The sequence below is a fragment of the Topomyia yanbarensis genome, chromosome 2 (assembly GCF_030247195.1).
Source record: "Topomyia yanbarensis strain Yona2022 chromosome 2, ASM3024719v1, whole genome shotgun sequence".
NCBI lineage: Eukaryota > Metazoa > Arthropoda > Insecta > Diptera > Culicidae > Topomyia > Topomyia yanbarensis.
Genome location: NC_080671.1, coordinates 51,606,570 through 51,622,573, shown reverse-complemented (window position 1 = coordinate 51,622,573; position 16,004 = coordinate 51,606,570). Strand labels below are relative to the sequence as shown.

Below are 16,004 nucleotides of genomic sequence, written 5' to 3'. Positions count from 1 at the left end.
TTTATGTGGTAATAGGACTGACATAATTATATTTTCAGTACAGCGGTTTGTTTCATAATTTAAAACATTTATTTTAAAATTTAAATTAGTATACCCAACCGTTCTATTTGTTGTATACTTTAAAACGCAATTAGAACTGTGTTTTAAATACATAGGGTAGGACAGATATTCTGACTGGATAAACTGGGAAAACAATTTTAAGTCCAGTAACGCTTAAGACATGGCTTGAATTTGAATCGAAAAAGAACACCCGCTTCAAATGCTGCTGGGACGGTAAGTTCTGTTTTAAAATTTTCCGTTGTGTGCAGTACGAAACAAAGCGTTTGAAATTATAAAACAAAAAGTTCTGCTGGGAATGTGATTGTTTCCGCTGCAATTACACTCAGATTTTTCACGCAGGGGATACAGCCCGTGTAAATGAAAACCGCGTAAATTTAAAAAAACGCGTTAATGAAAGCCGCGTAAATTTCAAAATCCGCGTAAAAAACCTGAGTGTACTCTCCTATATAAAATACTACGCTGCTGAACAGTGCAATAACTACAGAAGCACGTTGTCAGATGCCTTACTGATAATAAACATATAACCGAAATATGAAACATGAAAACCAATAGGCTCTTTACCCTACGCAGCTACAAAGCGCCGTAAAGATGGATTAACAAGTTACAACGCACACGCATGCATAAAAATAAATATATTTTTTTCACACGCAACACTGTTAAGCAGCACACACCGTATAGAATTAAATCCAAACCACCCCTCCCACCCACTTTGCAAATCATTCTGTGACACCGCGCTGGTAGCCGAAAAATCCGCACACGGCCACCGCTGCCGAAAATGCATAGCGTCTACCGCTTATTGTAGTGCCCAGACGCTGCAGCCATGATCTTACCCGTTCGACATAAGAACAAAAACTGATTCAAACGGGTACGCGTCACCTTTATTTATAAACTAACCTAGGGTGATGAGCCTATTTTCACCATACTAAGCAAGGTGCCTCACTAATTCGGTAATTTCTTGCCTTACAATCAATGGAATGCGTAAAAATGGACATCAACCGCTTTGCTTCGTTGTTAAGAACCAATATAATAACACAAATGCATTGAAAACAGTAAAATTCTCGTGTTTGAGCACAATGAAAACTCGAATCGAGTGCCCCTATTGTTGCGCTACCATTTGACTCAATGCGTTGAACAAAGATGGCAGACACTGCTCTAACCAACGGCTTCAAATGGGTAGGGTGATAATAGAAACATGGCGCAAATAGGCTCATCACCCTATATGGTTTAGTCACTTAGGTGCGAGTGTGTGCAAATGCCAACGTTACCGAAAATCGATAGCGCTTATTGCATCGCCCGGAGACGATGTTGCTCATATGGGATAAGAACAACTGATTTAAACGGACATGCGTTGCTTCTATTTATGACTTTTCGTGTTTCATTGAGCAACTAAGCTGCCCTCTCTTGACGGCTGTGTCTGAGAAATCTGCCTCACGAATGGTAATTTTCCCGTTTTTCGTGAACTTTTTAATTTTACCAAATTCCAAAAGTCTACTTTTATTGGGGAGATATTAAATTATTATCAATATTTAAGTTAGGTGTTTCTGAATCGGTTGGTGTATGAATGATTAAAATCCATCTAGTAATATCGGAGTTATACGCGTGCAAACCTTACATAGTTTCGTTACATGGGAGATAGTTTAGATTTTAGAATGACACCTAGCCCCAGATAGTGGAGTAAGACATTTTTAATGTCAAAATGTCACGTTAGGGAACAACAGAGCAAAATATTAATCTAACTCCACTTGCATTTATCGAAAAATCTGCTAAAAACATATTTTAGGTACTTAATGAGTCTTCTGGCGGCCAGATAGTCAAAAATTCCTAAAATCGTGTGCCAATTGCAACAGTAGCAACTACAAGTCTCGGACTAACATTCCTTTCATGTCCTACTGCGATCTACATTCGGGCGTAACAAGCGTCGGTATTGATCAATAAATAACTTGGGATTACCAGGACCTGTGCATTTGAGAATGGTGTTTCTACTAGGCGTCATCATCTATTGATTCTCTGTGCAATTTAAGTTAGCTCCAATCACTAACGGAATTGAAACCAGGGGTGGTCGCACAATCTCGCAAGCTCAAGCTAAAGCAATCTTTTGAAAGTTAAGTTTCTAAATATTATAATGTTGTTTATCAAAAATCCTATACCTCTGTAAAGGTTGAGATTTGATATGTATGATAGGTTTTTTTAGCCAAATATAATCATCTATCGCACCACTGAAGATTTTCGAAGCTGTATCAAAATGCCAATCGGATAGATTGTAATAACCAATACATTGAAGGGATGTTTATGTCACTCATTTTACGACCAAACAACTGTGTGACGCTATGACTCCATCCTCTCGCGCCTGCCTTCTGAGCGATTGTCGATTCAATTTCAGTCACATACCGTAAACCGGGGTGACTTTGATCATCGGGGTGACTTTGATCACTCGAAACTTTTTTCGTAGATCGCTTATTAAACTAGAATAGTCTACCGAATCATTTTAGTTTGAATTGATTTTTACTCTAAACTTATAAAATACTGATTTGTTATACTTTTTGAGTATATTGTTCGGTTTTTAATTACAAAAACTACAAAAAACCGAAATTTGACTTTACCTGATTTTTACGAAGCTTCAGAAAAGTGTCTATTTTTTTTATAAGACAAATAAATCTCAGATTTGAGCAAGAGTAATAAATTACAAGCGAGATTTTATTTTCCTTTAGAGTGGGATGCACCAAATGTATTTTTAAGAGTTTGTTTATTTTAAATACAATTTTTTGTGAAACTAACTGGCAATTATTTCAAATTTTTTTAAGCTAAAACTCGCAACTTTTTTTTATTGTTCAATATTCTAACGTGTTATAATGGATGAAACATTTTGTACATTGATAAAGTACTGAAATAGAACAATTTTAGCAGTTTTAAAGGTTTTCAGAATCTTTTATTCTAGTTGGACACAAATTATACGAATTTTGGTTACTCGAATTTTACAGTACATTGAATACTTTGTATAATACCAATTAACATCTATTTAATAATGAGTATCTTTCCACAATTAGTTTAAACAAACATTTGAATGAAAAATTGACATCAATAACTTAATGTTGGTGAACATGCAGGTTATCAAAGTCACCCCGGAATACGAAAACGGACATCAACTTGAAATCATTTTTGGAAAAATGCCTGTAAGCGGACAATTTTAGGTAAAACCATCCAATCTTGTTCTCCATACATGGTACATGGTTTAAAAATATTAAACTTGAAAAAAATGTGTTGCATCTAAAAATATGCAATGATTACTTCGAAAAGTGATCAATGTCACCCCGGTTTACGGTACCTACTATCAGTAAACAGAGGTGGGATTTTATTAACAACAATGTTGTTTTGTGCGTTGTTTCTCTGCCTTGTAATATAATGCATTTTTGAGAATTGGACCAATAGTAATTACAATGCTTGAAATTTGTTAGAATCATGTTTCTATTATTAATAATAATACATTTTATAAACTGAGCAATCAAAGCAAACGTTAGCAAACGGCTTACCCCTCGTCAGTATTCTTCGCATGCTGCGCTTAATTGTCCACGAGCAGTTCCACATATTGTTCCGGAATTGGTTCTCGCACTCCCGGAAGCCTAGATGAATTCCCCGTTTGATTTCCTTCATCAGTGAGGTATCATTCTTGCAGATGTCGGCCAGCTTCCCGGTGAGCCGTTTCGTTTTTTTGTGCTTATTCTCGCAAACCTGCGCTGGATCCAGAAGAATGTTGCTGCCTTCGGCCCTGACAGGAATAAAACCGAAAAAAAAGTGAAAATAATCAGACCGCAGATGCGCAGGGTATATTTCGAAAATCAAGGTAATAACGTCTAAAAATAAGTGCGCTCATAATCGTAAAATTGCAGCTATAAAATCTCAATTACTGCTCCTCGTGCTCCGATGCTGATTGGAGCTGAAATATTCTGAGAGAGAGATAGAGAGAAAGAGTAGCAGAATATTATACCGAATGGAACAATTGTCGATCATTGCCAGAAATCGTTCCAAGATTGGAGGAAAATAAAAATTGAACTTGCGTTGAAACGGCGGGAAGGTAAATAGTCGTAAAACTCTATTTTTTGTTTGTTTACAATAAATAATTTCAATTTAAGTAGGTTCTGTACATAGTCCAGAGATCATAATTAAGTCATGGAGGAGGGAAACGATCTCAACAAGTGAATTGTTTTTGTGTGTTCAGTGAAGTAAAGTTTCGAGGACTCAGGTTCTGATTCGAACAAATGATTCCAAGCGTTTCGCTTGGGTTCACCGAATCACATCATGGAGAGAAAAAAAATCAAGATATTAACATTTTTATGGTAACATAATTAGATATGCAAAACAAGTCGCGGTTGAATGTTGATTCGGTTCTCGCACTTGACCCATGGATCACGGAAGCAACGTGCTCGGCGAGGTTTTGCGTAACCGCTGCGGACAACATTGTAGCCAGAACACAGCTTTTGAACGGTGGTTATCCCGATTCCATTCAGTAACAAACCCTGGCCTGTTGAGATGCGTAATCTTACCGACTGATGCGCTCTGTTCTACTCTGCGGGTTTATGCTTTCCGTGATCACATCTCTTCCCATGCTTAATGGTGTTATTCCTTTTATTTCATAATAAAAATAATAAAGATTTAGATAAAAAATATATCGTTCTGTCCAGGTAATGCCTCTGGAAGGGAAGCGAACTCACTGTTATGCCGAGCGATGATTCGTTTGTGCGGGTGTATGTGCGTGTTTTTTTGGTGGAATATAATTTTATGGGCCATAAGCGTCCACCGACGCGACATGTCCATTAAACGCGATCGTCACGTGGCGCTCTGGGATGTGTGTTTTGAGATTCTCGGAAATTCAGAGAAAGCGAACCCTGTTAAAATAATGTTTTGCGATTTGTGTTAATTGTGAAGCACTAGGCAAGTAGCTATAGTCGAGTGGGTGTTGTACACGTACAGCGCAGAGTAGAGCATTTCCATATCAACTTTTGAATAGGGCTAATAGGATTTGTAAACAAACTTTTGTTTTGCTGATTTCTCTTAATTTGTTATCATTTTAACACAGAAAACATGTGGAACTGATTTTACCAAGGGTAAAGATGTGGATTCATGTATATTTTTCATGAAATGCAACTCGGTAGCGGAATAATTAGCAAAATAAGTTTGTTAACAAAAATCTCATTAGCCCTTTTGAAGAATTACTATTGATTTAATACAGTAAACCTGATCAAAATAATTTTTCAAGGCATTTTTACTTAACAAAAAACTTATAACTTAATAAAAAATGTACAGAAGGGATCCGAAAGAAAAATTGTTCGAAGCTATCAACCCAAAAGTGCCATTTTTCCTTTTTATGTGTTGATTTTTTTTAAGGGGAGGATCCCGAGCAGATGATCAATAATAAATTGAAAACTAAACTTGATGCTGTGATGTTCGGCAAATGATTTCTCAGGTTGTTATCGTTTTAACGGTTGAAAGATCAAAATGGAGAGCAGAAAAATTGTCCTACGACATCAAACAGAAAACTATTTCTCCTATCAGTAAATTGAAAACGCATTGAGTTTAAATTCACTTTATCAAAGAAATATAAACAAAGAAAATTCTTCTAAGAAACGCAGAGTAGGTAAGGATAGAGGGATTCCATGAGAAACACCCCGACCACAAAATATAGCCATCGTCGATTCAAACGAAGCTTTGAAGTTGTGTTCGGTTTATTTTCTCTAACAATTGCAATATTTTCATACAAGAGCATAAACATTTCTACGTGCTATAATTTCAATTTTTTCGCACTATCACTGTATTTTACACAGCAAAACTTTCTGAGTTACAAGGGATGAATATTTTCGTTTGAAAAAATATGCACTGAAAAAAATGTTGTGCCATTTTTCACAAAAACAGAAATTTGTGTTAAAAATTTAAATTGTAAAAAAACCCATTTTTTCTAATTTTTTTATTTTGTCAACAAAAACCTAAAGATAAAAGAAACATTTTTGATGTGATTGTATGATGGACAACTTTTCGGCAAAAAAGTTTTTCTTACAATAACTTATATATGTTTTTAAATTTCATACTAATTGATATACAAAACTGTAATGTTTTTTCTGAATGTAATTCTAAATATCGTTTTAAATCAAAATGCATTTAATAAACATCAAAATGCATTTAATAAACATCAAAACGCGATAGTTTCCGAGATATTTGGAATTTTGTTCCAACGAAAACAGCTAAATCGACTGATTATGTCCTTTTTAAAAGTTATTCGTGTTACCCCATCATAAAATGTCAGAAATATAATATTTATCGTTTTATAGACGTAAAACAAACTTTTTCAGTGTATTTGGATTATGAAGAAGCTTGCAATAAAAAAGTTTTCCTAACAACAACTTTTGACATATTTTCATAATTCATACTATTTGCAGTCAAAAATACAATTTTCTTTTTGAATATGATTTTAAACGCCATTTTAAATCAAAATGCTAATAACAAAAAATTTCTGAAATGTAGTAGTTCTTGAGATATTTTAAATTTTATTTTAACAACACAAATATTTTATTTTATTATGACTTTTTCGGAAGTTATTCGCGTGTCTCCATCAACAACAATAGGTTTTTCAAAAGACCCATAATATTTCCTGTAACTTCTCCTTTGACATCAAGGCGATATTGTAAACCATTTGAAAGCTATACGAAAACAATCACATACACAAACACGTTAACATACAAATGCTTGAGACCTTCGCGATCATCCACGCAAGTTACACCCGCGTTCTCGCAAACATGATAACATTCCGGTGACTAGGTGAACGTCAATACGATTTTTAAATTGAAATTTTTTTTCAAGCGTAGTCTCAAGCGTGAACCTGCAAGCTCCCGCGCTCGCGCGAACATGAATCGTTCACTGCGAGGAGGCTCTACCCCGGTACCAGAAGTTTGGACCAATTTTAATAAAAAGCTCTCATATCCTACTAGAAAACGTTCCATGACGACATGACCGGAAACTCTAGTGATATGGGGCAACTCACTCCCTGTCAGAATCTGAACCGAAAACTAAATATCAGAATGACGATCTACGTGATCATCCAAGAACACACGCGAATATGCGAATGGCCACACGATTATAAAATCGAATTTATACCCGCGTGGTCGCACACACACGAGCACATGAGACAAACACGTTACCATACGATACGCTTAAACCTTTCGCGATCCTTAACGTATTAAATACGAGGTGTTTCGTTGTGACCAGAACCTTAAGAATTGCGGAAAATCGATCTGAGGTGGCGTTTTAGTAGTAGTTAATTCCAGCTTGAAGACAAGAATTGTCGAAAACATTTCTTGAATCCACTTGTATGCGTTCTATGTTTCACCCGATCACGCTCGTTATTTCAAATATGTCGAAGCACACTGCAGCTCGGTTTTTACTATCCTCGAAGACGCTAACGCAGTTGATGAGATCATGGTTTCAATTTCCGCAGCATTTCATGAAAACCTTCCAGCAATGGATTTCTTTATTCGAGCTCCAATAATTCCGTTTTCCACTCAGGTGCAGTGAGACTACTTGACAGTTATAGCTCAGCTTGTTACTACAAATCAGTTCTATTGTCAAAGACTGCTACATCGATTGATCAGGTTTACGCCACATCGACAGTCTCCTCTAGTAAAGTCGTTAGCCAATCGTAGGAAACAGAGTCTTACGATTTCTATAAAGCTAAACATCGTAGCATCGCAGACTCTTTTGCCACCATCGATTGGGAAAATATCTTGGACCACGGAAATGTTGAAACCGCTGTTCAAACTTTTCCCAACGTTCTGGTATACGTTATTGCCAGGCACGAAGAAAGCTCACTATTGGCCAAGCGGCCTTCAAACGAGTAAACCAGCCAACACTGTTTATTTTGATATCAGCAAAGTATTCAGCGTAATCTTAAGTCGCATCTTAAACGTTTCTGGAAACTTGTGAATGAGTAGCACAAAGAATCTAGATTCCTGTCGTCTGTGATTCTCAATGAGAACACAGCTACCACATCAAGAGATTTTTTGATCGAAACATTGATTTCAATGTGGCATCCCTGCTTCTCAAGTCTGCTGCAAATACACCTCCTGTTGAGACACAAACCGATCCGGATGTGTCGACCATAATGAATCATATCTCTTTAAAACCACCTTTGCAGGGTTTCTTATCCTTCTTGGCGCTACATGTTCTTATTTATCTGCTGAGAGTTTGTCGGCGACGGTATTTCTCCTGATACCGATGCCCATTTTCGCGATTCATCTAGCTGTCAGCAACTCCGACGGAGATAAAATATCTCCAGACTACGATATAACAATTTTCTCCCACTTTGTGTTTTCCTTCTAAGCTCCCGCCCACCAACCTGTGCTGTGTAACTGGTCTACTTACAACTATTGCCAATATTGAAACCTGCGAAGAGCATGAATCGATCTAGACTAACTTGACTTACATTCCTTTTCAGCAACCCTCGCAAGGTTTCTTCACCGACTTGTTTCTAGAGTGACAGAACTTAGATGACATTATATGTGTCAAAACGGCCAGCAGTATAATTTTTTTCCAAAATAGGAAGTTAAAAATGTATAAAAATAATTCAAAACCCTCCTGGGAGGGGTTTGAATTCCTAACACCCTCCCCTTGCGTATGGACCTGATGTTGACACAACAATATTACAAGAGCTTTCTATTGGCTTAAGTCATCCCTCAATTCCTCCGTTATTTTAAAAATCCATATCCTAGCTTTGGTTACTCCGCTTCTTCACAGCTTTATCCAGGTCTACTGTAAGCAGGGCCTAAGTGATGATATACACCGCTTCACGTCTGGACGGTCAACTGCGTCTAAACTGTTATGTTTAATATCATCCGTAGCAAAGAGTAGAGAACGTCGCGCTTTCGATAAGATAAACCAAGATATCGCAATAGCAAAACTGGAGAGAGTTGAAATAAATGGTAGTGTTTTGCAGTGGTTCCTATTCTATGTCACAGAACGAGAGATAGCGGTTGTCATAGGGTATAGCCAGGCTCCCATATTCACTCCTACGTCAGGAATAGCACAAGGAAGCCACTTGGGACCGTTGATGCTTCTGATATACTTCAATGATATACATCCTGTTCTGAAGGCTCCATGTTTATCCTTCGTGGATGATCTCAAACTTTTCGTCTAGCTCGTTTAATTGAAGATTGCCAATTTCTTCAATATCAGCTTCATGTCGCTGATCGTTGTATTACGAACCGCATATGTGTAAAGCCGAAGAAGTGCTCGGTAATACTTTTTTCACGGAAGATGAGTATGATTTATTTCAATTACCCTCTACTAGAAGCAAAAATCGAACGCGTCAGTTACGTGAGGGATCTGGGAGTGATTCTGGATTCTCAACTATGTTTAAACAACACCATTTTATGGATATTTATTGTATCAAATCACTGTACTGCTCTTTATCACGATAATTATAGAATATTACCCTGAAATGTGGGGTCCAAACTACAATAACGGCGAACGGCGGAGAGAATTCAAACCGTACCGATTACCATTCCGACATGGTATGCATGGAGCAATCACTGGTCCACGAAATTTTTTTAACTAGGTCACTTCAGCTTCCGATTCTAACATTTCTTGACAAACTCTGATTCTACGATTTTTTGACTTCTTAAGCGATCGCCCTCGTTAACGTAAAAACGGTCGTGCGATTTTTAGACTTTTTAAGAGATCTCTTAGCTACATTATTGAATGACCATTATTTTTGTGTGCGGCTTGATTGTTAGAAATAAAATTGAGGGGTTATATACAAACAACCGAAAATTGTTTTATTAGATATTCTGAAAGTACACATTTTTGAAAATATCTGTGCGAAATACAGCCGTTCGCAGCGCGCAGGTTCTTCCATGAGTGAAGTTAACACAAAACTTACGCAATTATCTCGGAATTAAGTTTTTTGAAAAGTACCGTTGCAGTGAACGTGATATCTCAAAAACAATTCATCCGATCTTCATAATTTTTTTGAATTGTTTGTATTAATATTCTCGTGTACTTACCTGTTCCTTTTTCATCCAAAAATTTTCGATTCATCGCCATGAATTTTTGTTTAAAATTTTAAACACCAAAAAACTCAATTTTTTGGTCAACATGTTTTTTTATCGGAAATTTTTTTTATTGGGAAACCAATCCGTTCAAGTACACTACAATACATTTTTCTTCAATAATCTTTTTACTTTTTGATTTCTTGAATATTTTTTAATTCAATCTGTTTTTTTCGAACTTCGGGGGATGGGAATGCATAATATGTGTAGCCAGTGTAGCTGTAGCTGAATAAAAAGTATTGTCTCCCTATTATTTTGAAGAAAAGTGAGCGAATTTTGCTATATAATATGAAATTTTTCGGTTTGTCATTTTCCATGAAGCCATTTTCCGAATCTCGAACTTTTTTCTATTTTTTGGTTCATTGAGTAACTCGAAGTCAAAGCATTACACATTTTATCAAATTTCCGGTTTCAGACAATTTATTAGTTATCGTGTTCGCCACGGCGCTGGAAATAGTTGGACATCTATTCTTGGAATGTTCGTATGTGTTGCTCCGTCTGACCACAAATATTTTTTTATCGTACACAATGAATGTATAAATATATTTTGACATTACACAAAAGATCCATTGTTGCCTTGCCTTCAAAAGCACCATACACCATACGCCCCCCTTAATATTAACACCAACACCATGGGGGCTTTTGTATACCTGTTTGTTTATAAAACAAATAAGGTAAGAATGAAACAAACGCTCAACTATTTTGTTATGCTCTCTTGTTCAGGTAGTGAACGTATTTCCTCCGAAGAAATTAGGGTGCAAGGATGAGTGTCTTCTACCTACGCAAATTTAATCACCCGATTCATTATTCCAACTCGTTATATGTAGCATAATAGAGTGTACTACATCTGATCCGCTATTGTTTCATAAATCAACTGCGATTGTGTCCCTAAAAAAAGAGAGAGAGAACTTTATCCAGCCAGATGTGATATCAACTGTTACCGAACGCCTTACAGTAATAGCATTGCCTCAATCGATTGACTCTTTAATGAGAGATCCATGTAGGCGATACGATATCAATTTTCGAATTCATTAAGCGAAAACAAAAATACTTACGCTGGGAAATAAATCAGTTTCGCGATTCCGACGCCAGCTAGTGTGGTTTTGTGGGAAAACGCATCTGATCGCAATTTAGCGAGTCTGGTTGTACCGTGCAACGGAATGCATTTATAAAGCAACTATTGGCGGTAGCCAGCTGGAAGAAATCAAGCGCCAGAGGTTAATGAGAATGATTTAAATCTCGTTCCAGTTCCATGAGTAGATGCAGCCATCGAAACAATGGGTCAAATAGTTGGGCAAAATTTAATGCAGATTTCTCGATAGTAGAGTTAGAATGGATTTTAACTAGCTTATTTCAACGGTGCTACATTCAACAACCTTCGCCAACGGAATAAACAATTCCAAACTTTTCCCTGCGCCAGTGACAGTCGGACTGCAAAGTGCAAAGAATTCGAACAATCCTTCCTCAGCAGTAGTTCAGGGAGTCTTGTTATGTAAACTTTCTGACATGGCCAGTAATTGACTTTCGATCGTCGCATCGTCCCGCCTATTAGTGTAGGCCCATCAAAGGCTCCGAGGCATGTCATGTTTCTCAAGAGTATCGGTTCCGTTCTGCCTTTGCGCTGCCGGCTGACAACGTATCGATCAGTAACAGTAACTGAAGAGCAAAAGTATCGGATTACCAATCGAGACCCTTCGGCGATGGAATGCGTGCCTTCGAGTCGGTACAGATCTTGGCCATCGTGGCTGCATCTTACTACTACTACGGTGTGGGGTGGTTTGTTCATTGGTTGCAAAAATACACGCCGGGGAGGACATTCCTTTGTCACCGTCGTTCCACGATCGGCCAAGAGGCTCCTGATAGACACGGCCAGCCAGGAGATGATTGATTTTGCTCCACACGATCCCAGATGATCCCAACTGCTTATTGGATTAATATTTGCGCATGGTCAACTACTCAAAATTACTCGCTTCGGTGACTTTATTTGAAAAGCTATACCTCTCCAGGCGTGCAGGTATGGTGATCATTCTGGCGTTGTCCATTGTCGTATTTTTTTGTTGAATGAGAAAGATGAGTCCACTTGAGCATTAAAATATTTGATGATGGTGATGTTTCGATGCACTTTGGAGGGCGAGAAAGACGAAAAAACAAACTTTCGAAGAGTACTTCAGGTTGACGGCGAATAAATAGGCAAGCATCCTCAGATGCATTTTTCCATCCCGCCCTATCTCCGCCATCAGGCCCTCGATGAGGTGTATAACTTTACTGCTTGTTGTCTTTCAGTTTTCTTCGGCTCATGGTTAAACACCACGACGGAGTGTCCCTTTTCACCGCACCGGTAAAACATTACACCGACAGGGCGGCGATCAAAGAAAAGTGCGACGGTTTTCCGCCTCGTTAGTGCCCGTAAAGACAGGGCGAAAATGTGTGTTTGCGTGGTCAAGTGAAATATTGATCTTTTATGTCTTCCTGGATGCTTCAGCCGCAGGTTGTGGTTGGTGCGTTCTTTTTTTTTTGGCTCAACTGACAGGTCGAGATGTAGGCTCGAATATGGCGGGTGAGGTGAAATTTTGCTTCATTGATCGCAATTGATCAATTTAGATAAATAGAGTTCACAACCGTATAATAGAATCTCTAAATTCATTTGTTACTATATTTGGGTGTGTATAGTACAAAGTCCTGCAATTAAACTGCTGAAATTTTATCACTATTATAATGTTATATGCGGAATTCATTTAAGTCACTTGGTTAATCATTTCTATTCTCTCAAAACCAATTTTAATCTCTTAAAACGTTTTACATGAAACATGTTGGGCAGCTATTGGTTTGGTCAAGGAAAGGATTGTGCATAGCCTAATAATTATGCCTCATACATCTCTGCACTATGGAAGGTTTTGCAGGATTAATTCCCAGCATAGGGCGGCCGGTAAATTCACCAGGTCTTCACCCTATTAATTATTTCAGAAAGAAAATAATATACGAAACATGAAAACGTAGATGTTCTGAAAATATCTATTGGCTGTATAAAAATTTCACAAGATCGCTTGCGGGCAACGAACAATTTGTTTTTAGGACGACTTAAGGGGTTTTATACCGTTTTTCAAGAAACATTTGACGAAAGTTTCAATTTTTGTAAATACATAAAGCAATGATTTTTTTGTTTTTTTCACTTGGAAACCTTTTTGCCTTTCTCCTATAGAAAGACTATACAATCACACTGAAAATCGGCTCACTGATGCCCAATTAAACCCACCTTAGGCGAAACCGGAAGCTTCGGGAATCATCTGCATCTGCTTCTCAAAAATATCTGACTCGATTTTCGCACATATAGCCCCAAATAAAATAACTTGCGAAATTCCAAATTTTCGCGCGAAAAATTCCTTACGAAATTCCGCGCAAAATTCCGTTTGAAATTCCGTGCGAAATTCCGTGCGAAATTCCTTGCGAAATTCCGTGCGAAATTCCGTGCAAAATTTCGTGCGAAATTCCGTGCGAAATTGCGTGCGAAATTTCGCGCGAAATTTCGTGCAATATTCCGTGCGAGATTCCGTGTGAAATTCCGTGCAAAATTCCGTGCGAAGTTCCGTGCGAAATTCCGTTCGAAATTTCGTGCGAAATTCAGTGCGAAATTTCGTGCGCAAGTCCGTGCGAAATTTTGTGCGAAATTTCGTGCGAAATTCCGTGCGAAATTTCGTGCGAAATTCCGTGCGAAATTCCGTGCGAAATGTCGTGCGAAATTCCGTGCGAAATTTCATGCGAAATTTCCTGCCAAATTTCGCCCGAAGTTCTATGCGAAATTCCGTGCGAAATTTCATGCGAAATTTCGTGCCAAATTTCGCCCGAAGTTCTATGCGAAATTTCGTGCGCAATTCCGTGCGAAATGTCGTGCGAAATTCCGTGCGAAATTCCGTGAAAAATTTCGTGCGAAATTCCGTGCGAAATTCCGCGTGAAATTTCGAGCGAAATTCCGTGCGAAAATCCGTGCAAAATGCCCCGCAAAATTCCGTGCGATATTTCGTGCGAAATTCCGCGCGATATTCCGTGCGAAATTCCGTGCGAAATCTCGTGCGAAATTTCGTGCGAAATTCCGTGCGAAATTCCGTGCGAAATTCCGTGCGAAATTCCGTGCAAAATTCCGTGCGAAATTTCATGCGAAATTCAGTGCGAAATTCTGTGCAAAATTCCGTGCGAAATTTCGTGCGATATTCCGTGCGAAATTCCGTGCGAAATTCCGTGAAAAATTTCGTGCGAAATTCTGTGCGAAATTCCGCGTGAAATTTCGAGCGAAATTCCGTGCGAAATTCCATGCGAAATTCAGCGCGAAATTCCGTGTGAAATTCCGCGCGAAATTTCGTGCGAAAGTCCGTGCGAAATTCCGTGCGAAATTCCACGCGAAATTCCGCGCGAAATTCCGTGCGAAAGTCCGCGCGAAATTTCGTGCGAAAGTCCGTGCGAAATTCTGTGCGAAATTTCATGCGAAATTGCGAGCGAAATTCCGTGCGAAATTCCGTGCGAAATTTCGAGCGAAATTCCGCGCGAAATTTCGTGCGAAATTCCGTGCGAAATTCCGTGCGAAATTCCGCGCGAAATTCAGCGCGAAATTCCGTGCGAAATTCCGTGCGGAATTCCGCGCGGAATTCCGCGCGAAATTCCGCGTGAAATTCCGTGGGAAATTTCGCGCGAGATTCCGTGCGAAATTTCGTGCGAAATTTCGTGCGAAATTCCGTGCGAAGTTATGTGCGAAATTCCGGGCGAAATTCCGTGCGAAATTCCGAAATTCCGTGCGAAACTTCATGCGAAATTCCGTGCGAAATTCCGTGCGAAATTCCGCGCGAAATTCCGTGCGAAATTTCGTGCGAAATTCCGTGCGAAATTTCGTGCGAAATTCCGTGCGAAAGTTCCGTGCGAAATTTCGTGCGAAATTCCATGGGAAATTTCGTGCGAAATTCCATGCGAAATTCCGTGCGAAATTCCGCGCGAAATTTCGTGCGAAATTCCGTGCGAAATTCCGTGCGAAATTTTGTGCGAAGTTTCGTGCGAAATTCCGTACGAAATTCCGTACGAAATTCCGTGCGAAATTTCGTGCCAAATTTTGTGCGAATTTCCGTGCGAAATTCCGTGCGAAATTCCGTGCGAAATTCCGTGCGAAATTCCGTGCGAAATTCCGTGCGAAATTCCGCGCGAAATTCCTTGCGAAATTCCGCGCAAAATTCCATGCGAAATTCCGTGCGAAATTTTGTGCGAAATTTCGTGCGAAATTCCGTGCGAAATTCCACGCAAAATTCCGCGCGAAATTCCGCGCGAAATTCCGTGCGAAATTTCGTGCGAAATTCCGTGCGAAATTTCGAAGTTTCGTGCGAAATTTCGTGTGAAATTCCGTGCGAAATTCCGTGCGAAATTTCGTTATAAAATCCGCGCGAAATTCCGTGCGAAATGTCGTACGAAATTCTGTTCGAAATTCCGTGCGAAATTCAGCGCGAGATTCCGTGCGAAATTCTGTGCGAAATTCCGTGTGAAATGCCTTGCAAAATTCCGTCCGCAATTCCGTGCGAAATTTCGGTCAAAATTTCGTGCGAAATTCCGTGCGAGATTCCGTGCGAAATTCCGCGCAAACCATTTCTAGTATTTGAACTGTTGGACATCAGGCGAGAATCTTCAAGATTTCGATTGTGCAAAAAGTGCGGAGGAAAAGGAGCACGTTGCTCGGGACTGCAGGAAGCTACCATGGTGCATGATCTGCATACCCGAGATCGGGAACGTTCAGACGACAAGCGGGTTTAAATACCCTACGATCAGAAAGGCGAAGGCAGGCCAACGATGATGGAAATAACCCAGTTTAATTTCAATAAATGTTAC

At 38.9% G+C, this 16,004-nt stretch overlaps 1 protein-coding gene across 1 annotated transcript in view; it reads right to left on the bottom strand.

Annotated features, from left to right (window-relative positions):
* The window catches only part of LOC131684825 (protein Wnt-6), a 93,295-nt gene that overhangs the window by 41,302 nt on the left and 35,989 nt on the right, over positions 1 to 16,004 (bottom strand). The window contains exon 2 of the mRNA XM_058968015.1: positions 3,588 to 3,823. Within this exon, the coding sequence (XP_058823998.1) occupies positions 3,588 to 3,823 (236 nt within the window). The remainder of the gene's footprint in view (positions 1 to 3,587; positions 3,824 to 16,004) is intronic.